We start from the raw sequence: 25,618 nt of genomic DNA on the forward strand, positions 1-25,618 counted from the left end.
TCAGTGGAAACAATTTGATAATTTACATGATTCTACTGTTTCATTTACAGTCATTTATCCGAAGGACCAGAACCAGGACCAGAACCAGAAACAGAGTCAGGACCAGAAACAGGACCAGGATGAAAAATCTAAGATTTAATTTAGAAGCTTCTACCAAAGAACCAGAACCAGGACCAGGACTAGGACCAGAAGCAGGGCCAGGACCATAACGAGGACCAGGATCAGGACCTGAAATAGGACTAAAAATCTACTGTTTAATTTAGAAACTTTTATTCAAAGAACCAGAACCAGGACGAGGACAGAATAAGGACCAGAACCCAAACTAAAAATCTACTGTTTCATTTAAAGGCTTTCATCTAAGGAACTAGGACCAGAACTAAAACCAGGACCAGGATCAGAACCAAGATCAGGACCAGAACTAGGACCAGGATCAGGATAAGAACCAGGACCAGGACCAGAATGTTTGTTGGGTTTTGCAGTAGATTTTAAAGGCATTTTTGTAGTTTTAATCCGATCCATAATAAATAAAACTATAAAGTCATTAATTTCTGTAATGGCTGAGTTCTGTAACTTACTGTGCTGAAGAGTTCTAGTTTCTGACCACATTAGTTGATTATTCTGCATAATTAATACCTCTGTATATCAGTCTGTAGTCTTTGAGAACTTTCACATTTTAATAGCAGTAACTCCACTATTTTACTGAGTTTAAACTGCGTCTCTGGACTCTGATTTGTGTGGATTTGTTTTCAGTACTTGTTTAATCTGACGTCTGTTTTGTTTTTTAAAAAGCCGCCAACAGTACTAAAGCGCCATCACATGGAGCTGCTTTTTTCAGGGGTTTTATGCTGCTTAATCGATTTTTTTTAAAAATAAAGTCAGCAGAAGCAATAAAAAAGATGAGCTCCAGGTTAAATATTGTGTTTTAGAGGAACTGTGAGTTTAATTCCGCTTTATATTGATTTAATGTCGACTGCTGGTATCATTGTTCTTCTTGTTTTAGGATTTAAAGCCACATCTGAGTCTTTATACTGCTCTTGTTTATTCATTTAATGCGGTTAACTTCACATTTCTGAAGATATTTGATTTATAATGATTTAAAACCAGCCAAACCCACGGATCGTTCAGTTAATGAAGAAATGAATCCGTTTCCGGTTCTGGAGGATTCCTCACGTCTCTCCACTGGTCGGATGAAAATGTAGTTTTAATTTCCTGGCAGCTGCTCAGAGTCCATTTTAAAAAGTGACTTTGTGGTTCAGGAGCATCAGAGTGAACATAAAAGGCCGAAGACACAACAAACAAACCGAGAGAAACAAGTCCAGCAACACGAGTCGTATTAATCACAGAGACATGAAGACATCAGATGGTTGGACCGAATCCCAGGATGTGGAGAGAAAACCTGCCTGGATCTGCTCCAGTCGCCTCCTCAGCCTTTATTTGTCTCCAGCATCTCAAAGTCAGAGAGAAAAAGAAGAAACGCTACTCACAAGGTTAAATCTCTGAGCGAGTGACGGTGGGATTCCTCAGAGGGCGCTCTGCTTCCATTTGATTGGAGACACTTTTGGTTTTTCATTCAGCGGCGGCGAGACGGAGACAAGTTTCCACTAATCACCTCCACGTCCATCAAATCAGCCCCAGGACCGCCTCGACAGGACTGTTGACCTCTGCTCCCTCCTCAGCTGGAGAACGGAGGGTTTTCTTTCTGCCGCGTCTCTTTCATCACCTCGGTTGTAATTAGCCAGAGCTGAGATTTTCTCCTTTTGTCGGCTCCCTGAAAGCTGGATAAGCGTCCTTTGTGCCTCCTCACACCTTTTTTTTATTTCCTTTTAACAAACCTTTTTTTCTCCGAGAAGAAACTCCAAACCAGCCGGCGTCTCAGAAGGAGGCTGATAACCAGAAGAGAGTTTCTCCTTTGCCGGCGTCTTTATCTCCCAGGACACAATTAGCTGCTCTATCGCTCATCTCCACGCTGCTATTTCTCCTTTTCCCCTGCTCTTCTTTGCATTTAAAAGCTGCCATCCCTCGTCGCCGCTCACTCCTGAAAGTTAAAAGCAGTTTTGGTGTGCGGTGGAGGAAACACGACTGTGTGAGGAGATAAAAACTGGTCTCCAGCTGCTTTGTTCCAAACAGAAACAGCAGCATCCCGGATTTATCCTTTAAAAAAATATGTCACAAAAGCACAAAGACAAAAGTTCCTGCTTTTATTCTGATTCTTGCTCACGTTTTAAAGTTTCAGACGCCGTTCACCTGAAGCCTGTGAAGGTTTTCACTGAACTCCTTGGAGGTCTAATAAACTGCTGCCAGATTCTCACCTGATTGATTTTTCTCTGATGAATCCCAGGTGATGGAAACATGTGAAGCGTTCAGAGGAGGACTGAAAGTTCAGGTTTGTTGTTCAGATTATTTCATGAGAATCGCAGCATGAAGGCAAAGCAGCGGCTAACAGTCTGCTAACAGTTAACCCACTGCTGCGTCCTTCTGAAGGCTCATTTTACAGGTTTAGCATTTTAGCTTAGAGGTCCGCTGAAATTTGTTCACATCGTCTCCTCAAACCGTCCATCTCGGAAACACACAGTCTGCTCTGATTGGCCAGCTCTGCTGATGAATAACTGTCTTTCCTTGAGGTGGAGCTAGCTGCTAGCGGGAGCTATGCTAACGTGACGATGTCATAAAAGACTTCAGGTGTTTCAGGCAGGTGAGGATCAGAAAAACTTTCAGATGTTCAACTACAAGCCAAACATAAAGTCAAACATTTTTCCAACACAAATAAAACAGTTTTCTCTCTGATGAGGTGAGAAAATGTATTTCTACATGAGGAATATTCGCGGTCACATGACCACATGCTGTGATCCTATTGGACAGTCTGGTTAGGAATCGTTCAGCAATATTTTTTTCTCATCTGTTTTAGTGTAGCAGGTAAAGCAGGTGATGATTTCGTGGTGGCAGCAAAATACAGAACTATCTGCTGTATTTTCAGTCACATCTCTCCTTCACTTTGTACATCTTTAAGTTTTCTATTGTTAATGTGTTTGAACTGAATTTACTTCATACGGTGTCTTTGGGTGTTTGAAAGGCGTCTATAAATAAATAAAAATGTGCTGACGTCATGAGGTTTTTCCTCCAGGTGAAGAAAGTTATTTAGGAAACTACACAGGTCATAATCCTGTTTGACTATTTAAGTTTTATTTAATGCAACTTCAGCATCAGTTTGAACCAATAAGGAACGGATTCAGTCGGTTTCATTTAAGATAATAGTGCTGCTCTGCTGCCTATATTCGGTTCAGTTTACTGATGTGTTGTTTGAACCAAAAACTGAGTTCTGTTAAATATTTGGTTGATTTTTGCTAATTTAATGTTTTCAGACCTGAAAATTACAGGTAATTTTTCCTTCAAGTAAGACTTCTTCTGAGCCTTTCAAGGTCTTTAAGATCTTTGAGGTCTTTGAGATCTTTAAGGTGTTTGAGATATTTGAGGTCCTTAAGGTCTTTCAGGTGTTTCAGGTCTTTTGGGTCTTTCAGGTGCTCTCCAGGTGATGAGCGTTTCTGCTAGAATCAGGTAGCTTCAGCCAGGTCATCCTGTTTCCATGTAGGATCCAGCAGTTTCCACTGAAATAACCAACAGTGTTTACTGGGCGTAACTCTGGTTCTATGAGTACAGAAGATGGTACAAGGACAGTAGGACAGAAAAATGTCTTCTGACTTCAACCAACCAGCCTGAAGACCCTCCAACAGGTTTCATGGCTGCTCCAGATCAGGTTCTTTGGTCTTCCATGAAAGCTAAAAGAGGATTTACACGAGGTTCAGTGGTTTATGAAGGTTTGACTGCCCTGAAACAGTCTAGAAAAGTCCAGCATTTTCCAGACCAAACCAGAACCAGACCCGGTTGGTATCATCCAGATTGGCAGCTGGTCCAGAGCTTTAAATAAACTACTACCTTTTCTAACCTTCCTAGGAGGTTCTAACACCTCAGCAAGACTCTCAACATCGAGACCAGAACTTTTCTGGATCCAGTCTGGAACAGTTAGAACCTCCTGGAACCGGCTGTGGAGACCAGAGGCTCCATCTTGTAAAATCCTGGAGGTTCTTTAAAATGTTTTCACTCCTGCTTGTGCTTTCTGCTCTGGCTGACTCATTATTTGCTGTTTGGGCATTTTTGTTTGTTTGTTTGTTTGTGTATCTCTGCGTGTTTTCTGAGCTCAGTATTTGTTCCAGGATTTGAAGATGAGATGTTTGAAAGAGGAGTGATGTTACTGATCTCTGGCCTCTGCTCTGTTTACTCCGTTTTATCTTTAATGATGTAAACAGACATGGACCCGATGCTTCGTCACTTCGTCTGAGGCCAGACGGCAATTAAAAGAGGAGCTGTGAAGATGAAGCACACGGATGGAGACGGCATGATGAGGAGCTCACGGAGCATCAGGAGGAACCGAGCAGGAATTAAACTGTTAGCAGAGCGACCCGAAAGTAAAAGCTGCTTTAACGGATCATTTAAAACACATTTAATGTTTAAATGACAAGTTGTAACATAAATACCTGCGATGATCTGAGACCTTAATAGAATATAATATAATGTATGTGAGAAGCCAGAAGATCCTCCATGGCGGTGGACGATAGAAAGAGCAAATCTAGAGGATCAAACACGCCAACATCACGTTTACTCAAATTAAAAACTGAAACTGAAAAACACAGTTAGAGCCACAATTAAATCCATCCATCCTTCCATTGATTCATCATCCATCCGTCCATCCATCCATTGATTCATCATCCATCCGTCCATCTACCCACCCATCCATCCGTCCGTCCACCCATTCATCCATCCATCGATTCATCATCCAACCATCCGTCCGTCCGTCTGTCCATCCATCCGTCCGTCCTTCTGTCCATCCGTCACAGGGCTACACATAGAGACAAACATTTCCACTTACAGACTATTTAGAATCATCCATTTTTTGGACTGTAGGAGGAAGCTGGAGAACCTGGAGAAAACTTGCAAACTCCATGCAGAAAGATCCCAGGAAGACCGAGGACGAATCAGGTGTCTTCTGGCTGTGAGGCGACGTCACTGATCCACTGATCACTGAGCAGCGTTCCACTTAAATCCATCATTTAGAAGTTTCTTTGTACTTTTAGTTCTTCTGCGTGTAGAAGTTTCTGTTCTTTTTAATATTTGAATGTTGTGAAGATGTTGTGTTGATTTTTCAGGTGAAACGCACAAAACAAACACAATGAAAGTTATTTTGTTGATTTGAAACACAAACATCAGAATGAAAAAGATGCAGTCAGCTATGTGGGAAGCATCCTTGTAAAGACGTTGATATAAAAGTGATTTTTCTGTAATTACTGCAGCTGTCGGTCTTCTGTTGACTTTCTCTCTATTCAGACTCTGCAGCTCAACGTTCCTCCTGAGTTCTGCGGTTTGTGAAAGGAAGTATTTACAATGCAGAGTGGCGAGGTGACATTGATTTTTTTAAAGCCGACGGAGCAGCACTCGAGCATTTTCTGTCTCAGATATGGTCTATTGATAACAGATTTTCTAAAGCGTGCTAAACACAGCGAAGGACCCTCCACACAAATATTGTGTTTTAGAACCTGAACGAGTCCCGTCTGCCACCGAAACACATTCAACAAAGTCTGACAACCTCGTCATCATTAGTCACGCTCTCCAAACCACTCCACGCTTTTCACGCTTCGCCGAGCTCCTCTGATGGTGGATCTGCTCGTTAAAACCGCCGTTGGATGTTTTCTAATCCTGATGATGGCCGGCTGCAGGAATCCCTCCTTCATTACCAAACCTCGACATTCCAACCACGACTCTCCACACAGACGTGCTCCGAGTCCAAATCCCACCCTGCTGGTCACTCATTAAAAACACAACAGGCTTTTCTTCTGGTCCATTTGGATCTGCAGCGGCCCACAGATCAATGAATACCTCTTATGTGTGACGCTCCAAAACCTCAAATCCAGATTCTGTGTTTATTCACGGCGCCTGCAGGAACGACGATCCGGGGAGAGATGTCGCAACGATTTCAGGCCTCGGCGTCATGAAGCTCCTGATCCTCAGAGGATAAACTGAAGACCGTCTGACCTTCATCATCTCTGGCTAATCAGCTCCAACATCGGCTCTGTTCTTCTGCTGCTGAGTGTTTAAAGGAACAGCGGTCTGTAGCAGGATGCTAAAGATGCTAACTCAGACAGAAAACATCTGACAGTGATTTAGTTTCACAGTTTAGAGTTTCACCAAAGTGCAGACAAAAACTAAAATTAGTATAAAAATCAACATCTTCAGACACTAACAGGTTTAAAGTTTCCTTTAATCATCGGTTTATGGAGCTCAGAGAGTCCATCAGAGCATGTGGAAAAACCTATTAACCCATTCACTTACAGCAGTATTTCATCTGTTTCTCATTTCTTTTCCTGTCCATATCCTCTAAGAGTGTATTTTCCTAAAACATGTCGTCTATAGATACAAATATGAAAGAAACCATGAAACTACTGTTGATGATTACTGTAGTGTATTGCTTACAATATTAGTGTAAGAACCCCGGGACTCAAATGAAACACAATGCAGCTGAAGCAGTCATCACAAGAACAACACAACACAAACATACATAAATAAAAGATGTACAGTCTGAAATGATTTTATGATATAAACACCACAAACCTGGTTGGAATCAAATCAGCTTTGGTTTATGTGATGACAACTATGCGGCTGACGACTACCTAAAGGGACTGAAAAATCCAACCTACAAATAAAAAAATATGATAACTTATACACTGAAGAGGGCTGACTAGTTAAAGAGCAGAAACCTGGAGAAGAACTGAACTCACTGAGCTGGAACTCGGGACAGGTGAGGGAGTGGGCGTGGCTAAACTATGCAGACAACACAACAAAAACAAAAACACACAGACTACTACAGACTACTACAGTCCAGTACTCCCAGCATTACTGTGACTGGTAGTTCAGCAGCTTCAATGATGATGAGATTTTATGAGGAGGAGAAGGAGAAGGAGGAAGAGGACGAGCAAAGCATCCTAGAAGGGCAGTTAAGGCTGGGTTCTGCTTTCCGTACGAATGTAGCGAGTGGAACTGAGATGTTTGAAAATCCGCTGAGAGAACATTTGACTTTATCCTCCGTCTGCTCCCAACCTGCAGGGGGCAGCATCTCCAAACACACGTCTACCACGGAACTTAACCAGAGTAGAGGAAGTCTGTCCTCCTTTACACGACTGACATTACAGCATTTTACCCAATAGCTGCATTTCAACAGTTAGTTTTAGCTGTTGTTTCAGGTGTTCTCTGAACGTTCTTCTTCTGTTGTTTCAGGTGTTCTCTGAACGTTCTTCTTCTGTTGTTTCAGGTGTTCACTGAACGTTCTTCTTCTGTTGTTTCAGATGTTCTCTGAACGTTCTTCTTCTGTTGTTTCAGGTGCTCTCTGAACGTTCTTCTTCTGTTGTTTCAGGTGCTCTCTGAACGTTCTTCTTCTGTTGTTTCAGGTGTTCTCTGAACGTTCTTCTTCTGTTGTTTCAGGTGTTCTCTGAACGTTCTTCTTCTGTTGTTTCAGGTGTTCACTGAACGTTCTTCTTCTGTTGTTTCAGATGTTCTCTGAACGTTCTTCTTCTGTTGTTTCAGATGCTCTCTGAACGTTCTTCTTCTGTTGTTTCAGGTGCTCTCTGAACGTTCTTCTTCTGTTGTTTCAGATGTTCTCTGAACGTTCTTCTTCTGTTGTTTCAGGTGCTCTCTGAACGTTCTTCTTCTGTTGTTTCAGGTGCTCTCTGAACGTTCTTCTTCTGTTGTTTCAGACGTCTGAACGTTCTTCTTCTGTTGTTTCAGATGTTCACTGAACGTTCTTCTTCTGTTGTTTCAGGTGTTCTCTGAACGTTCTTCTTCTGTTGTTTCAGGTGTTCTCTGAACATTCTTCTTCTGTTTCAGATGCTCTCTGAACGTTCTTCTTCTGTTGTTTCAGATGTTCTCTGAACGTTCTTCTTCTGTTGTTTCAGATGTTCACTGAACGTTCTTCTTCTGTTGTTTCAGATGCTCTCTGAACGTTCTTCTTCTGTTGTTTCAGGTGTTCACTGAACGTTCTTCTTCTGTTTCAGATGCTCTCTGAACGTTCTTCTTCTGTTGTTTCAGATGCTCTCTGAACGTTCTTCTTCTGTTGTTTCAGGTGTTCTCTGAACGTTCTTCTTCTGTTGTTTCAGGTGTTCTCTGAACGTTCTTCTTCTGTTTCAGATGCTCTCTGAACGTTCTTCTTCTGTTGTTTCAGATGTTCTCTGAACGTTCTTCTTCTGTTGTTTCAGATGTTCTCTGAACGTTCTTCTTCTGTTGTTTCAGGTGTTCACTGAACGTTCTTCTTCTGTTTCAGATGCTCTCTGAACGTTCTTCTTCTGTTGTTTCAGATGCTCTCTGAACGTTCTTCTTCTGTTGTTTCAGGTGTCCACTGAACGTTCTTCTTCTGTTTCAGATGCTCTCTGAACGTTCTTCTTCTGTTGTTTCAGATGCTCTCTGAACGTTCTTCTTCTGTTGTTTCAGGTGTTCTCTGAACGTTCTTCTTCTGTTGTTTCAGGTGTTCTCTGAACGTTCTTCTTCTGTTTCAGATGCTCTCTGAACGTTCTTCTTCTGTTGTTTCAGATGTTCTCTGAACGTTCTTCTTCTGTTGTTTCAGATGTTCACTGAACGTTCTTCTTCTGTTGTTTCAGGTGTTCTCTGAACGTTCTTCTTCTGTTGTTTCAGGTGTTCTCTGAACGTTCTTCTTCTGTTTCAGATGCTCTCTGAACGTTCTTCTTCTGTTGTTTCAGGTGTTCTCTGAACGTTCTTCTTCTGTTGTTTCAGGAACTCATTCAGTTCTTTCTCTTCTTCTGGATGTTTCTCTGGAAGCTTTTTATTAAACGTTGGATTGTCTGGATCCACAGCTGGAGGTTCTGAAGGTTCATGTTTAGAGGATCAGGAAACCAATCAGCTGATAGTCACTGATCCTCCTCCACGCTTCATCTTCTATCTTCTGTTGGATCTTCTCCTTACATAATTACTGTAGTTGTGTAATCGTCTTTTGTAAATTATGCTGCTCCACTAAACGTTGTCTAACTCTGACTGTTTGCTGCTGCAGGTCACTGATTAGATTTATTATTTACAGAAACAAGTGATGACAGTTCAGAGAGGAACTGATGCAGGTGAGTTAATGAGCAGCTCTGAAGGTAGGTAGCACCTTTATTTATAATATGATAGAAATTCATTATTTCTCTTATCAACTGTAGAAATGTTCAACTGGTTCCAGCCTTCAGGTGTGACAGTTTGTCAGAACAAACATCACTAGTTCACAGAAGAAAGGATTAATTATCTAATAAAACACACTTCATTCTGCATGCGTTTAATAGAACCCAGGTGGAATGGGACACAGTCGGAAATTTCTGTTTTTATTGGGTAGCTGAGCTGTCAGTCAAAGTTAATAAGCCAATGGTAGCACACCTCTGCACCGCCCCACACCTGTACAGCTGAAGGAATGCAGTCAGTCACACTTGGTGGTTTGGTGTAGGTCTAAATCCTGGTTCAGTCTAAATCCTGGTTTGGTGCAGAGAAGAAGAAGCCCAGAGCTAGTTCAGTTCCAGAGACCTGGATGGTTTTCAGTGACACTGGTTTGACTTTAGACTGTTTCCTGTCGGAGGCGTTTAAAGAACGTTTCACCCTAAGCTCCATCTGAAGGATTCTTCCAGAGAAGCTCCAGGAGGTGGTTGGAGAATGAAGCTGAGACAGAATCCACTGTTTCCTGCTTTCTGCATGAATCCCAGCAGGTTGGTTTCTTCAGGTTTGTCCTCCGAAGAGTAAAAAGCTGAAACTTCTTCTGTGATTGCTCCTCATATTTAAACTCACATCTGTGGGTTCAGTCAAACACTGCATCTTAGAAACACGACTCCACTTTGAGAAGTTAATTTTGCATTTCTGTGTCTGAATGAAGTCTGTTGTTGGAAACGTTCCGCTCGACTCGGTTTGGGTTTTTTTTCTGCAGTAAATGAGTTTTCAGGTGAACCAGAGACGTCGATTTATTTCCTACGCTAAAATAAATGCTGTTTTTTTAAAATAAATAATCCTCTGGTTTCATCTCTGACTGTCTTCACCTCCTTCTCCTGGCTGGTTCTCCTCCGGCCTGTAGGGGGCACTGTGGCTCTTCCTCAGCCTCCTCTGCAGCTCTTCTACTGAAACGCCTCCCAGGCATCATTTTCTTGGTCAAAGTATAAAATGTTTTTCTTTTTTTTTATTTTGTGCATAATGGAAGCACGAGAATATTAACGGGGCAAATATCTGATTTCATGCAAAAGAAAATATCTGATGTACAGAAAGGAATATTAAACATGTCTGCTGGTGGTGGAGTTTTTAGGGAAACAAAACGAGGAGGAAGAGGATGGAGGGAGCAGCGCTGAGGTAACTGCATCATCAGTCTGCTTCTACAGAAATCTGCTCTAGGTTCTCAGTGAAGTAGAACCTCGTGGAACCAGGTTCTCCACATTCAGCAGCAACATCATCAGAGGAAGAAAAGCAGGAATCTGATTGGTCAGCTGGAGGCCGTCTCTGGTTCTGGAGGTGGAACCGGCTGCAGCTGGACCAGAATGAGTAAGACGTGTTTCTTCCGTTCCGTTGAGGGTCAAACACTCGGTTCTGTCTGGAGAATGCAAACTGTGACTTCCTGATGCTACCATGGCAACCAGAGAACCAACAGGGAGACTCCACCAGTCAGCTGATCAAAGTCACATCAGGACAGTACAGGATGTAGAACACGCTGCAGTTAGCTCCGCCCTGCTAGCCTCTTCCTGTTCGCCCTTTCCTGTTAGCCCCTGCCTATTAGCAGTCTGCTAGCCCCGCCCTGTTGGCCCCGCTCTGCACCTGCTTCACCTGGAAGTGGGTGGAGCCACACCTGTTTAACCACAGAAGGTTAAGGGGAACACATCAGGTGCTCATCCAGTGAGAAACTAAAGAGATCCTGATCCAAAAATATCAGTGTTTCAGAACCACTGATGAGTTCCACCTGGAGGTTCTGGTCCGATGATGGCCTCATGGGTTCTAAGGTCCACCTGGAGGTTCTGGTCCAGGAAACCAGAAACCAGGAGACTCTCTGCAAACCAGGAACTAGAAACTAGGAACCAGCTTTAAATGAATGATCCTCAGGAACCATGAATGCCTCAATCAGCTCAGAAAACTAAAGTTTCTGCTTCCTGGTCACCAAAAGTCAGAGAGTTAGACAGAACCTGTTTCTTTGAATTCCATTTTGGACATATGAGACGTAGAAAACATTTTTTAATGACAGATGTGTTTTGGTTTGTAGAAGCTGTTGAAAGGTTTCTGGTTGGATGTGAGTTTATTTATCTTCTGATAACAGGATGAAACACGGTGACCTGATCGCTCCTCCGCTGGTTCGACATCGCGCTGCCTCCATGTTAAAAAGCTGCTCTGGTTGAAGGATTTCAAAGAGGGGGGTTTATGTGATTTTCCAGGGTCTTTGTGCGTTCGCCCTCGCCAACTAAAGCCACAAGAAAACAGCTTTAAGAACGCCAGCGCTGAGCTGCAGACGAGCTCCGAGTGGGAGGACGAGCGAGCAAAGGTGGGAAACAATCCGCTTCCGCCCGGAGAAATTACCACGAAGCGTGAAAACATGCAGCTCTGATAAAAAAACCAGAGGAATAAATAAGAAGCAGCACTCCCCGCTCATTTCTACCCACCAGGCGGAGAGTTTATCATTAGGAGTCCACAGAAAGTCTGGAGTATTCCACTAAACAAACGTGTGAATTTGTGACGCCGTCGAGGCCTCAAGCAGTCGGAGAGTTTTAACCCTTTAGAGCCCAGCAGAGTGCCGGCGTTATGACTGACATATAGATTTTTGATTGGTGGTGGATGTGAAAGCAGATCTGCATATAAAATCTATCATTTCACTCATTCACCAGGTCTCAGAGTTTTCTGGTTGCAGTGACGGGTTTATGATCATTCTGATGACCAGGCGACCATCAGCATTCTGATTCACCTCAGAAAAAGGGATTTTCTTTTATTTCCAAATGCATGTTGTATGGCCATGGTTTGTTTTCATGTTAATGTCGTCTCTTTGCAGATTTTGCCCTTTTTTACTGTTTTTACAGGTTGTAAAATTTACTATATCTCAAAAAGCAAGTGATGAACAGACTCCACATAAATTTCCTGTGGTTCCAAAGGATATTGTGCAACTTTTTTTACATTTACAGATTTGAGGTACACAGCTATACAATTTCTGTATTTTGAAATATATGTGAACAAAACAAAATGATTTTCCTTTTTTAAGGTTTATTGCACTTATAAAACAATTCGATGAAGTAGTTAAGACATAAATCAACACATCGTATTAAAACCTGGGATATAAGGGTTATTTTGATGTAAAGCAAATAAAAATACTCCCAAAAAATGACACTACAGCGTGTGAAAATGTCAGAATATGTCCTGGTGGACAACAGTGAGTTTTAAAGGGTTAAAAGCTGATATGAGCACTGCGTTTAGATAAACGGCCGCTAGTTCACCACATCCGTTCCTGATCCCTGGTTTCTGATTTCTGGTTCCTGGTTTCTAGTCCCTGATTTCTGGTCTCTGGTCTCTAGTTTCTGGTTTTGGATTTTTGGATCCTGGTTTCTATTTTCTTTTTTTTTTTTTGTTCCTAGTCCCTGCTCACTGCTCCCTGGTTCCTGGTTTCTATTTTCTGGTCTGTGGTTTCTGGTCCCTGATTCCTGGTTTTGGTCTCTGGTTCCTGGTTTCTGGTTTCTGGTTTCTGGTTCCTGGTTCCTGGTTTTGGTCCCTGGTTTCTGGTTCCTGGTTCCTAGTTCCTGGTTTCTGGTTCCTGGTTCCTGGTTTCTTGTCCCTGATTCCTGGTTTTGGTCCCTGGTTTCTGGTTCCTGGTTCCTAGTTCCTAGTTCCTTGTTCCCGGTTTCTAGTTTCTATTTTCTGGTCCCTGGTTACTGGTTTCTGGTTCCTTTTTCCTGGTTTCTGATTTCTGGATCCTGGTTCCTGGTTTCTGGTCCCTGATTCCTTGTTCCTGGTCCTTGGTTTCTGGTGCCTGGTCCCTGGTTTCTGGTTTCTGGTCCTTGGTTTCTGGTTCCTGGTTTCTGGTGCCTGGTTTCTGGTTTCTGGTCCCTGGTTTCTGGTTCCTGGTCCTTGGTTTCTGGTCCCTGGTTCCTGTTTCCTGGTTCCTGTTTCCTGGTTTCTGGTCCCAAACCTGTGAATTTCTGATGCTGTCGAGGCCTCAGGCTGCTTTCAGAAGAACACTGAGGAGTTTTAAAGCTGGTCTGAACGCTGAGTTTATACAAACGGCCATCGGTTCGTCACATTCCTGCTTCGTGTCGTCATCATGGACGTGTTTCTTCTCCAATCAGCTGCTGCTTTCGGCCCGTCGATGGAGTGCAGCCACACAGCCAGATATCGACCTCCAGTCCTTTTAATGCCGCGGCTCTTTGCTGAGAGTCAACCGGCGGCGGGGATCAAACCTGTGGCCCGCTGCGTTCAGAACGCTCTACCGTCTGAGCTCCAGCATCACAGAACATTAGAGGAACGGGCATCGATCGGCACACAAACACACAACCGGAGGAGGGAGGAGGAGGCTCACTTAATAACCAGGCAGGAAGCGGAGTTTTAATCAGCCAGTCAGAGGGTCGATGGGTCGGCCGGCTGCTTTCTGACTGGATGTTGTGAAGCTCAGCAGGTCGATGTGAGCGATCGATGCTGAAAACAAGCAGAGACTCGACCTGCTGAGAGCGAGTGTGGTTTCCTCTCAGGTTTGAATAGAAGAGCAGCTTTTTGTCTTTGAACCAAACTGAACTGTAACTGCAGACAAAAAGCAGTCTGTCCTGGAAACTATTTCATAAAACGCATTTTGTCTGCACCCTGGAAACATCCAAACATCTAAATCTGAGCAACAAAAACGAGTCTGAAGAACGGAATGATGATTTACTAACCCTCCTGTTGTCTTCATTTATGGGTACCAAAAAATAATGTTTCCTTGTCTGAAAAAAATCCCAAAATTCATCAAAAAAAATATTCCCCAAATTTCTGAAAATTTGCAAAACCTTCAGAAAAACAAACAATAAGTCCTTAAAGGTTTTCCTCAAATGTTTTATTTAAAAAATAAAAATTGGTAAGAAAATTCATGTTGATATTTTTTTTAAAAATTAGTAAAAAAATTACAAAAAATCCTAAAAATATCTGAAATGATCCATAAAATTATTAATATTTTCTTTAGGAATATTCACAAAAAAATCAACCAAATTCCGGTGAAATTTCCTGGATTTTGGTTGTTTTATTCTGTATTATCTCCTGTTTATCTTAGATGTTATCTGATTTTATTTTACTTTTAGCTGTCTGGTTCTTTGGTGTGATGTTGTCTCGATATTTTTTAATTCTCTAATTTTTTGACTATTAGTTTTAATCCTCAATCTTATTCTTTAATTTTCAAACTGCCTAGTTCCCTTGTTTGAGTTGCGTGCTAATCTAGCAAATTGTTTGTTTAATTAATTGCCATTTTTACTGTTTATTTCCACTGATTGATCTGACTTGTCTCCTATAGCTTGCTCGATTGTCTGTTTTATTTGTCAAAGCACTTTGTGAACACTGTTCTTAAGGGTGGTATATAAATAAAGTTATTATTCTTATTATTATTATTATTATTATTATTAATGAATGTTCTTAAAAAACTTTTTTTTTTTAATTTTCCTTTTTTCCACCAAAAAAATGTTCAGAAATTTCCCAAAAATGTTGAAAATGTGTACATCCACAGTTTGCCTGTGAAAACATATATTTTTCCCACATTTTCAAATTTTAAAACGGGTCAGTTTGACCTGCAGGACAACATGAAGGTTAAAAGTCAGCTTATCTGTTCAATGTGTTCATCTCCTTCTGAATACATCTGTAAAATACTGTAAAATACATAAATAAATAGGTCTTTTAATAAATCACCCACAAACCTACGCAACAACATGAGAGAAGTCTGAGGATCAGAGACACTAAACGGCTTCACAATAAAGTTCCTGATTTCAAGACAAGTTTGAGGTGAAAAGACAAAGTGACCTCGGAGCTGCAGGGATCAGAAGAAGAAGAAAACAGTTTAGAGAAGTGAAGCTCTGAGCAGCAGTTAGTGAATCACTCTGTCTCCAGCTTCTCCTTCATCATCTCCTCGCTGTGAGGAGCCTCGTTCCCCTGGTCTCCTGCCGACACACATTGGCCCAGAGGACTGGAGGAGCAGGTGGGAGGCAGCAGAAGAAAAGCTTCAGACAAAACCTTCCAGAGCTCAGCCGCTGCTTCAGCGTCTGTTACTACATTGGGAAGCGCAGATAAAGATGCCTGCAGGTTTCTGAGTGTTTCTCTAAAACACCTTCAGGGCTGAAGCTGTGCAGAATGAACACAGCAGCTCACAGGTTAACGAAAGAACGACAATGACGTGGACGTCTGAGCGTATTCATCATGTGTTAGGATATGAATGAAGAAACTGCTCAACTCTTAGAAATATCTTGGAAAGCATAAAACTTTCTGTCGTCTGATGACAGTTTGACATCCGTTCTGCACATTTAGTTTAAATTTAGAGGAGAAGCAGAAAGAGTCTGATTCTGAAAGCATGAAACTGCTTCAAAAACATCCCAGAATCAGTTACCATGGAGATCTGGCTACACGGCATCAGTTACCATGGAGATCTGGCTACACAGCATCAGTTACTATGGAGATCTAACTCCTCAACATCAGTTACCATGGAGATCTAACTCCACAGCATCAGTTACCATGGAGATCTAACTCCTCAACATCAGTTACCATGGAGATCTGGCTACATGGCATCAGTTACTATGGAGATCTAGCTCCACAGCATCAGTTACCATGGAGATCTAACTCCTCAACATCAGTTACTATGGAGATCTAACTCCACAGCATCAGTTACCATGGAGATCTAACTCTTCAACATCAGTTACCACTGAGATCTGGCTACATGGCATCAGTTACCATGGAGATCTAGCTCCACAGCATCAGTTACCATGGAGATCTGGCTACATGGCATCAGTTACTATGGAGATCTAACTCCTCAACATCAGTTACCATGGAGATCTAACTCCACAGCATCAGTTACCATGGAGATCTAACTCCTCAACATCAGTTACCATGGAGATCTGGCTACATGGCATCAGTTACTATGGAGATCTAGTTCCACAGCATCAGTTACCATGGAGATCCAACTCCTCAACATCAGTTACTATGGAGATCTAACTCCACAGCATCAGTTACCATGGAGATCTAACTCCTCAACATCAGTTACCACTGAGATCTGGCTACATGGCATCAGTTACCATGGAGATCTAGCTACACAGCATCAGTTACCATGGAGATCTAGCTCTGTATCATCAGTTACCATGGAGATCCAACTCCTCAGCATCAGTTACTATGGAGGTCTAGCTCTGTATCATCAGTTACCATGGAGATCTAACTCCTCAGTATCAGTTGCCATGGAGATCTAGTTCCACAGCATTGGCTGTCATGGTGACAGTAAAAACTCTGACTAACTGACTAACACATTAATCTTTCTGTCTCACATTATCTGAGTCCTCATTGGTCGACTTTCTGAGGTGAAACTTTAACAAAACTTCCACGATGACATAGCCTAGCCGCGCTAGACCCAGCTCTTAAGACACAAGGGTCTAGGAATGCTCGACAGGGAGGGAGGCGGGCTTAAAGGTTGTCTTTCAAATCACTCTGCAGCAATTGGGTAGGTATACAACCAATCAGTGGAACGAATAGGCTGACATAGTTTCTAGAGCGCCGGCGGATTGTGGCTAAGTCCCATTAGCTTCCCAACCAGCGGAGCCAACTGGTATATTAAGGATTTGCCATATCCCGTCGGCATACGTCCAAATATGTCTTTCTTCTCAATGAAACACTTCAAAGCCGTCCTTTGTTTATCTTTCAAGTTGAATTTTAGCTTCAAATCTTTAAGGGCTGTGGCCAAAGCTGAGTCGAAAGATAACTGTTTATTGTGCGCCGGTTGTTTCTGTCAGAATCGTCGCGCCTCTGTTGTCACTTAGTGACGCCCGCCTTCTGACTCTACACTTCATGGTGATTGGTCCGGCCAGTTTTAGGAGAATCCAGCCTCGAGCCTTATGGAGGGTAACTAGACCCACCCTGGCAGAGAATTAAATTCGTTGCCGTGGGTTGTCTAGCGCGGCTAGGCTAACGATGACAGTCATTAATTAACTACAGTTTTGACCCATTTTTTAAATTTTGTTTCTGCTCAACATGTAAACAAGTAGTTATTTGTGATTTTCTAACTTACTTTCTCGACATTAAAAAAACAAGAAGTTCATATTTTACAGGCTGAGCTGTTCATTCCACAGTAGTTCAGCCGTTGGTCTATTTTCAGAGCTCTTATGACTCTGCAGCTGCTCCCGGTGGTTTAATCTGATGCTTTATGATTCATTCAGGCTGATCATCTGGAATCGCTCAGAGCTCTGAGGAACGTTTAGTTCATCTCCTGATAAACCCACCAGTCAGATGAAGATGAGATCTTCTCTGACCTCATCTTTCTCTGTCTCTCTGCAGCTCTCTGTCTTTTTATTATGTTTTCTGTTCTCTAGCTCTGACAAAGGGACCAGCAGCTCTGTGGAAATGACTCGATTGCTCTTTGTGCAGCTACACAATCAGAAAGTGACTCTGAATGCAGTGATTGGACGACTTCATACACTCCTACACAGAACTGATGCTTTCTTTTTGTTCTGCTGGACCTGATGTATTGATCACTGTCAGGATGTCAAGAGACTTTCAACAAACATCACAAGGAACTGCTGTAAATCCATTGATTTACCTGCAGCAACAGGTAGTGATTACTGCTGGAGAAGACAGGAACCGTAAATATGGTTTAATGACGACACAGAGCTTCAGTTTACTGCAGGTTAAAGAGTCCACATCAGCTACAGACGCAGGAAATGTACCTGGAAAGCTTCTGCTGCTCTAGATAAACTTTTTCTTCACACAGAAAACCTTATGAAGATTCACAGTTCAGACCTCAGCTCAGAGCACAGAACAAGTTGATCCACTGAGACATACGGACCATGCTCATCATGGCAGTCTTGGGTGCATCTTAGTTTCTTTACTTCTCCTGAGGGATTCCAGTCGACTGCAGCTGCTGACTCCTCTGATCCAGTTTAAATAGAACCCATTAGATCCACTCATTAGACTCAAACACTACAGGGGGAAAGTCTGAGGAGCTCAGCAAAGATCTGAAGAAGAAAATCATTGACTCAAAAGTTGTGTGAGTTAATGCAAAAAAACTGGCCAAAGACGTCAAAATTGACTCAGTAATGGCCTGAACTCACCAAAGAGAAGTATATGTACCTGGACATAAATTCCCTCAGTGACTAAAAAATGTTGAAAACGATTAAAAACGTGTCCAAAGTGATGCAAAAATTGCTAAAGTTGAGTCGAATGTAGTCCAGATTTATTCAAAACTACTCCAAAGTGACTGAAAAAATTTTTTGGTGTGACTCAAAACTGTCCAAATTGATGCTAAAATTGACTAAATTAACTTAAAAATCATCTAAATTGACTTAAAAATCATCTAAATTGACTCAAGAATAGTCCAATATGACTGGAAATGCGTCAAAATATATTCAAAAGTTGACTGAGATGATGAGAGACCGGTAAAAATTGACGGATTAGTTAGAACCAGTTCTAACTAAAATGAATAAAAAATTGTCCATATCGACGAAAACTGTTTAAATTGACTAAAAAATGGTCCAAACTGATGGAGAAGACTCATAGATTCACTCAACAATAGTCCAAAGTGACTAAAGCATGTCTACAATTATTAAAAACTTACCCAAATTGATGCAAAAACAGCTACAGTTTATCCAAAACTATTCCAAAGTGACCGAAAACATCTGGAATCATTCAGAAACTTTGACACCAAATTTGTCATTATACCTATAACAGAAGCAAAGATATGGGCTCTAGAGTGTTTTTGGCGCGCTGGCGGCCATTGTTGAAAGTGTGATCTCACTTGTGTCTTAGGATAAATTTATTTATATGATCCTACCAAAGGGGGCATCATGACCTAAAGTCAAAGGTGTGTTTTTCTGGCCTTAACCTCCTTACTAAGAGTTCTAGGAGCCATTAAATGATAAACATGGACATTAGAAGTGGCAGAAAAACTCCACAACAACAACAACAACAACAACATTTCTATTTTTCTATCAGAAAAATGAGAGAATGGGACGAGGTTGATGTGCTGCTCCTCAGAGGATGAACCGTTCCTCTGCTGATGAACTCTGAGAACAGATTCGTCGTGTTTAGCTGCAGCGCTGGTTTAAAGCTGCCTCATTAGCTGTATGTGTGATGAACTTTACGTCCCTGAAGGCTGCAGTGTTTCTGAGAACAGCGAACGATGCTGGCAGAGCTCTGATATGAACCATGGTGTTTGCGTGCTGCTGATAAGTTTCTGCTCCTGTCGTCGAACCAGGATTTGGCAAAAACCTGCAGATTTGTTGTGCGTTGTGCCAAAAATTTCAGTATCCTCTAATTGGATCATCTTCATGTCTGACAAATAAAAAGAAAGAAGTAATTATTAAATTTTCTCCCAGTATCTTAATTCCCTGTGGGCAGACGAGATTGGATATTTACTGGATTCAGACCATCTGCTGAAGTGATTCTGCTCTGAGACGAGGACGTCTGCTGCTGATGGGTTCAATAATTATTCTGTCTTCAATCAGACTGTTTCAGAACAAATTAATCAGAGCAGATCTTCTGTTCAACTCTGCTCTTCAAAGGCGTCATTCTCTGAACTCCATCCATAGATGACGAGCAGCAGGTGGCTTCATTGATCCTGACCTGAGGAGCTTCTGACCACCTGAGCGTCATCGACCAGGCATCCACAAAGCTCCAGGAACAAAGACAGGAAGCCGCGCTCGGCTGGTCGATTGATGAATGAGTCGGAACTGATGGGAGGAAACTCTCTCTAATGGACGGATCTCCACTGGATCAAAGTTTCCTTTTAGTTCCTGGTCAGGAACCTCAGCATGAAGCAGCTGGACCTCATGGAGAAAACATCAGGAGACTCCAGGAGAAGAAGGTTGGACTTGAACCAGGATCTAGCTGATCTGATGGACGGACTCTGGACAGAGCAGCTGGTGGAGATTCACTGATGAAGATGGTGATGATGATAAGGAGGATGATGAGGTTGATGAGGATGAAGATGATGAGGATGAAGATGATGATAAGGATGATAACAGTGAGGATGACGATGATGGTGATGATGAGGTGTTACGATCCAACCTCTAGGGGTTGGCTGGATGCAACAAAACAACCAGATGGTATTGGTTTAGGTTAAGGGATTTACTGCTTAGTAGTAAAAGGAACTTAAAAGTGACAATAAAACACAAGACTGGTGAGTGTTGCCAAAACAAAGAACAGAATAAAACATAACGAAGGCTAACAGAGTTTGAAACTGAGCTAAACACAAAGAAAACAACTAAACTCCCTAGCCAAACTGAACTACAGAAGCAACAGCCACCACCAGAAACAAAAACTAATACAAAATGGTGTACAAAACAAACTAAACAAAACTGGTGCCTCTGGATAAGTTTACATACTAAGCACAGTTCACAAAATCTCAAAATACGAAAGTGGCTTCTACACGTAGTTGGCAAACTACGAATTGGAGCCTCAATCTCCACTGAGATGTAGGGCTCCACACCAAAACTAAAGCCAACAACAGAAAGGTCAAAGTTGTCTGTAGCACCCACCACAAGTGCTTCCAGACCGAAAGACCACACAGAACCACAATACAGAGCCACAGTGCAAAGAGGCACCAGGGTGGACTGGTCAAAGCACCAGCCACCAAGACCAATGGCATGGTGGGACTTTGTAGTCAACAGGTGTGGTGCCTGGCTGCCTCCGATTGGTCCGGGGAGGAGGAGCTGGAGGGTGGCCCAATCCGGATAGTCGAAGGGCAGGGAGAACCAGACTGGAGTGCAGGTCGTCATCAGCTGAAACGGCTGGCAGCTGGGGTTCCAGAGGCTCTGCAAAAAGCCCTAGCTGAACCCACACACAAATTACTCCCAAACAAAGGCCCACTAAAACACCACCTCAAAATAAGATGGCACACCAATACTGGTGGCCGTAACATGAGGATGATGATGAGAATGATGAGGTTGATGAGGATGATGATGATGATGATGATGACGAGGATGATGATGATGATGGTGATAAGGACGATAACAGTGATGATGATGAGGATGATGAGGTTGATGAGGATGATGGTGATGATGGTGATGATGAGGATGATGATGATGAGGTTGATGAGGATGATGATGATGATGGTGATAAGGACGATAACAGTGATGATGATGAGGATGATGAGGTTGATGAGGATGATGGTGATGATGGTGATGATGAGGATGATGATGATGATGATGATGATGAGGTTGATGAGGATGATGATGATGAGGATGATGATGATGATGGTGATAAGGATGATAACAGTGATGATGCTGCTGATGATGAGGTTGATGAGGATGATGATGATGATGATGATGATGGTGATAAGGATGATAACAGTGATGATGATGATGATGATGAGGTTGATGAGGATGATGATGATGAGGATGATGATGATGGTGATGATGATAAGGATGATAACGGTGATGATGATGATGGTGATGGTGATGATGATGATGATGATGATAAGGATGATAACAGTGATGATGATGGTAATGATGATGATGATGATGATAAAGAAAATGATCAAAAACCAGTAGACGGTCTTGAAATGCATCTTTTTTAATAGTTACCAGCATTACATCATCTATCAGAGTTTGAAGTTTCCAGAGATCTTTTGACTCGACCAGTGGATCCTTTCTTGTTAAGAAAATCTCAACTTTATTCTGAACTCTGACGAATTTTCTGCCTCCAGACAGAGCTTCTCAGTTTCAGCAGGTTGTTACGCCCTCTGGTGGAAGTTGACTTGTAGAGCTGCTGTGTTTCCAGGTGGTGTTGATCACAGCCGGGTGAAGACTGAGCTTCAGCTCCCACCTGGACATCAGGAGTGATTGTCCTGGAGCTTCAGACCCGCTGTTCTCCACACCTCTTGGGTAAGTTGGATTGGTCTTCCACCACAGCTCCTCCTCCAACCAGACCCCAACCATCAAAGCACCTGATATAAATCTACAACCAAACTCTCTGCTGGGGTGGCAGGGATTTAACAAGACCAGTTCCTCCTGGTGCCTCTGGAGTCTTTGTGTTCTGTGGGTTCCTCTGTGGGTTCCTCTGTGGGTTCCTCAAGTTCCGTAGCCACTGAGGGTTGTCTTGTTGGTAATGTGTTTTTTGAGGCACCAGTAAATTACTCAAAACTCTGAAATCCAAAATTTTGTCTGAAGTGACATGACATCTGCCTAAAACAAGTTAATAATGTCTAAATCTCTAAATTTGCCATAAATGACTCAAAACTATCTCGAAAGTCTCAAAATTTGACCAAAGTGGGTTAGAAAGTGTTCAAAATGACTCGAAACTGACAATAAAGTCTCGACATTTGGTCACAGGTTTAAGAATGAAACAGAAACTTGTCCAGAAGTAGATACTGTCCATAATGATTCAAGAATGTCCAGGAAGACATAAATTGTTCCCAATCAAGTTAAAAAAATGATTCAAAATGTGTCATCCTTGATTAGTTGTTGTCCATAATGACCTAAACTACGCCCAAAATAAGTCCAAAAAATAAATAAAAATCCAAAATACATTTCAGATTTTGATAAAGCGACACAAAATTGATCCAAAATGACTCAAGACTGCAAAAAAATTCTCTTGAAATTTGTCCAAACTGACTAGAAACTTGTCATTGTCCATAAGAACTCAAAACTGCCCAGAAAGACTTGAAATCTGTCCAAATCAAGCTGCAAATGACTGGAAATTTACAATTGTTTAGTAAATTATGCGCACTTGATACCAGTTTGTATTAGTTTGTGTTGTTGATGATTGTTTTGCTGTTGTGTTTAGGTTCAGGAGTTTAGTTTTTCTGTTTAAGAACAAGTTTAAGAACTCTGTTAGGCTTTGTTTTGTTTGATTTGGTTTTTTGGTTTAGAAACATACACCAGCCCTGTTTCCCTCTGTTTGACCGCTTTTGTGTTTCTTCTGTCCAAACAAAACCAGTTTGTGTCGTAGCATCACATTCATTCGTAAATATCTGAGTTTCTTCTGCTATCTCCTGTTGTTTGGAATCAGGTTGGCCTGGATCCTCCTGGAGGATTTTAGAGTCTATTTATCTCCTCCTATATCCAGATAAAAACAAAGAAAATTAACAGTAAAATTTACTAAATGAGCGAGAAATGAATTGAAGCCAGAAGCAGCTGTTTAATCTGCTGCTGTTCACAGACTTATAAACACCAGAACACACCATCCATCTGTCCAGCACACACTGGAACACATTCTGTTGTGGTGTTTTCTATGTTATCCTGAGTTTCTTGGTCAGTCTATAAAATGTCTCCCAGCAGTTTCTCTCCTGAAGAAACTAATCCTGAAGAAAACATCACATATTGTTGGACTGTTGGATTTTTATTTTCTCTGTGGGTGAAGAAAAGTTGAATCCAAGCAACAGTTTCCCTTAAAAACAGAACAGAGCTCCAGTTCAGCCATATAGAAAAGTCATTTTTTTGGAGTCAGAACTGGAAACTGATTTAAAAATACTCCATCCATCGTCTATCAGCTCCTCTGGACGTCACAGAAATGTTTTGTGGACCAGAGGAGCCGAGAGGAAGAGGAATAAAAGCGACTCCATGAGCAGAATGTTTGAAGCTGAGGATGGAGGTGAAGGTCCAGGAGATGATGGATCCAGAGTTCTGTTCAGATCAGACGTCACATCTCATCTCCTGGAGGTGGTTCAGAAGCTCAGATTCCATCTGGAATCCTAATGATCCCAGAGCTTGGAGAGCAGCTCAGTGCCGGAGGAGTTTCTGATGAACTGGACTTCTCTCCGTCGTCCATCTTCCAGGTGGAAGCGATGGATGAAACCTGTTCAGGAGGATTTATCCGTCTAAAGCTTCAGACTTCTCTTTTTCTTCTTCTTCTTCTTCTTCTTCTTCTTCTCTGGCCTCCAGCAGCTTCTCATCAGCCTGTTTGCTGCTCAGAGGAACTCCAACAGCCGGAATGTTGGACTCTCCTCTTCAAGCATTTAACCCTGAGCTTCTGTAATCAGAGGAACATCTCATGAAGCAGCCGTTTGCTCCAATCTGAAGAAGTTTTCTTAAAACAAGTGTGGGAAAAAAGCTGCCAGCTGGGAGAGATAATTCCACTTGTTATCGATGCAAATGGACTCTTTCAGATGATGATGTGTCATTATCTCATCTTCTCTCTTATTTCACTTGTTTCCAGCTTTAATATTTTGACATTTAATTCCTGCAAAGCCCTAAAACTCATGAAGCTGCATCAGAAAGAGGAGAGTAATTATCTCACTGCGGCGCCAGTTTCCTCTTTTTAATCTTTTCATCTTCGGTTTTCCCTGCAGGTTTTCCTCCAAGTATCCTCAGAATTAGGAAAAATATCCTCACATTGTCTGAAATGATCACATTTGGATTCTGCAGCAGCATTTTGCTGAAAACGTGGCATCCTTTTATAAAACATGTGTCTTCTCTGGGTATGAATCAATGAATAATGCGACAGTTTTCTAGTCCACAATTAAAGTTAATGATGGATTAGGATCCACAGCAGCCACCAGGTTAGGGTTAATCTTTAATAAACTCCTAGAAGTGAAGCAGAGGGAAACAAAAACCAGACAGGTGGAATCCAGCTGAAGCAAAGCCAGAAGCAGAGACACCTGAGACAAACAGAAACTAACAAGAAGCTGGACTATAAATACACCCAGGCTGAACTGGAACTAACGAGGTGGAAGCAGAAACACTGAACACACGGGAAACTTCAAAATAAAGGCGGACACACAGAATATTAACCCCATGACACCAATTGTCACAAATTCATGTCACCCTACTTTCATTCAGACTGCAGCTGAGACAGAGTATCCATTCCCCCAATGTTTGGACATTTTAAATGCGTACCTTGGAACCTTTAGCGAGCACTGGTTTCTGGTACGACCAGCTGGAGTGACACCTAATTATTATATATCTATTATTATTGTTATTGTTATTATTATTATTATTATATCTGTTCTATGTGTAAGAGAAAAATGAATGATCTTCACCTATTTTAGCATCAGCTGGAAAGCAAAAACACAGAATTTTTTTTGTTTTTTTTAGATTTAGCAGTAAATAAATTCAGGCATCAAGGGGTTAACCTGGGGACAAAAATGTGTGTGTAGTCTCTATCAGAACCAAAATCAATGAAGTTTCATCTTAATCTGTCATCATTTATTGGTATCTATTGGTTATATTATGGATCATTAAGTAAAGTAACTGAACAAACATTTTTGTGGTAGAAAGTCTGGTGTTTTCCTCTGAGTTTGATGATTTCAGGGATCAGGTAGCATGAACTGGAAATCCTCCAGTAAATGTACTCAGTTACTCTCCACCATTAGAAGCTCATCTGATGCTTCCTCAGGTCTTTACTCAGTGTTGGTTTCTTCTTCTAATGATGGATCCCTGAACATGGTTCCATC

General features: G+C 41.9%; 1 protein-coding gene across 1 annotated transcript in view; it reads right to left on the minus strand.

Moving 5' to 3' along the window:
- Positions 1–18,365, minus strand: part of LOC127535807 (serine/arginine repetitive matrix protein 5-like) — a 48,842-nt gene extending 30,477 nt beyond the window's left edge. The window contains exons 1-3 of the mRNA XM_051954659.1: positions 18,339–18,365; positions 15,134–15,330; positions 12,958–13,223 (exon numbers count right to left, since the gene is read on the minus strand). Of these exons, the coding sequence (XP_051810619.1) occupies positions 12,958–13,223; positions 15,134–15,330; positions 18,339–18,365 (490 nt within the window). The remainder of the gene's footprint in view (positions 1–12,957; positions 13,224–15,133; positions 15,331–18,338) is intronic.
- Positions 18,366–25,618: the final 7,253 nt, after the last annotated feature.

Source organism: Acanthochromis polyacanthus, chromosome 10 (genome assembly GCF_021347895.1).
Source record: "Acanthochromis polyacanthus isolate Apoly-LR-REF ecotype Palm Island chromosome 10, KAUST_Apoly_ChrSc, whole genome shotgun sequence".
Lineage (NCBI taxonomy): Eukaryota > Metazoa > Chordata > Actinopteri > Pomacentridae > Acanthochromis > Acanthochromis polyacanthus.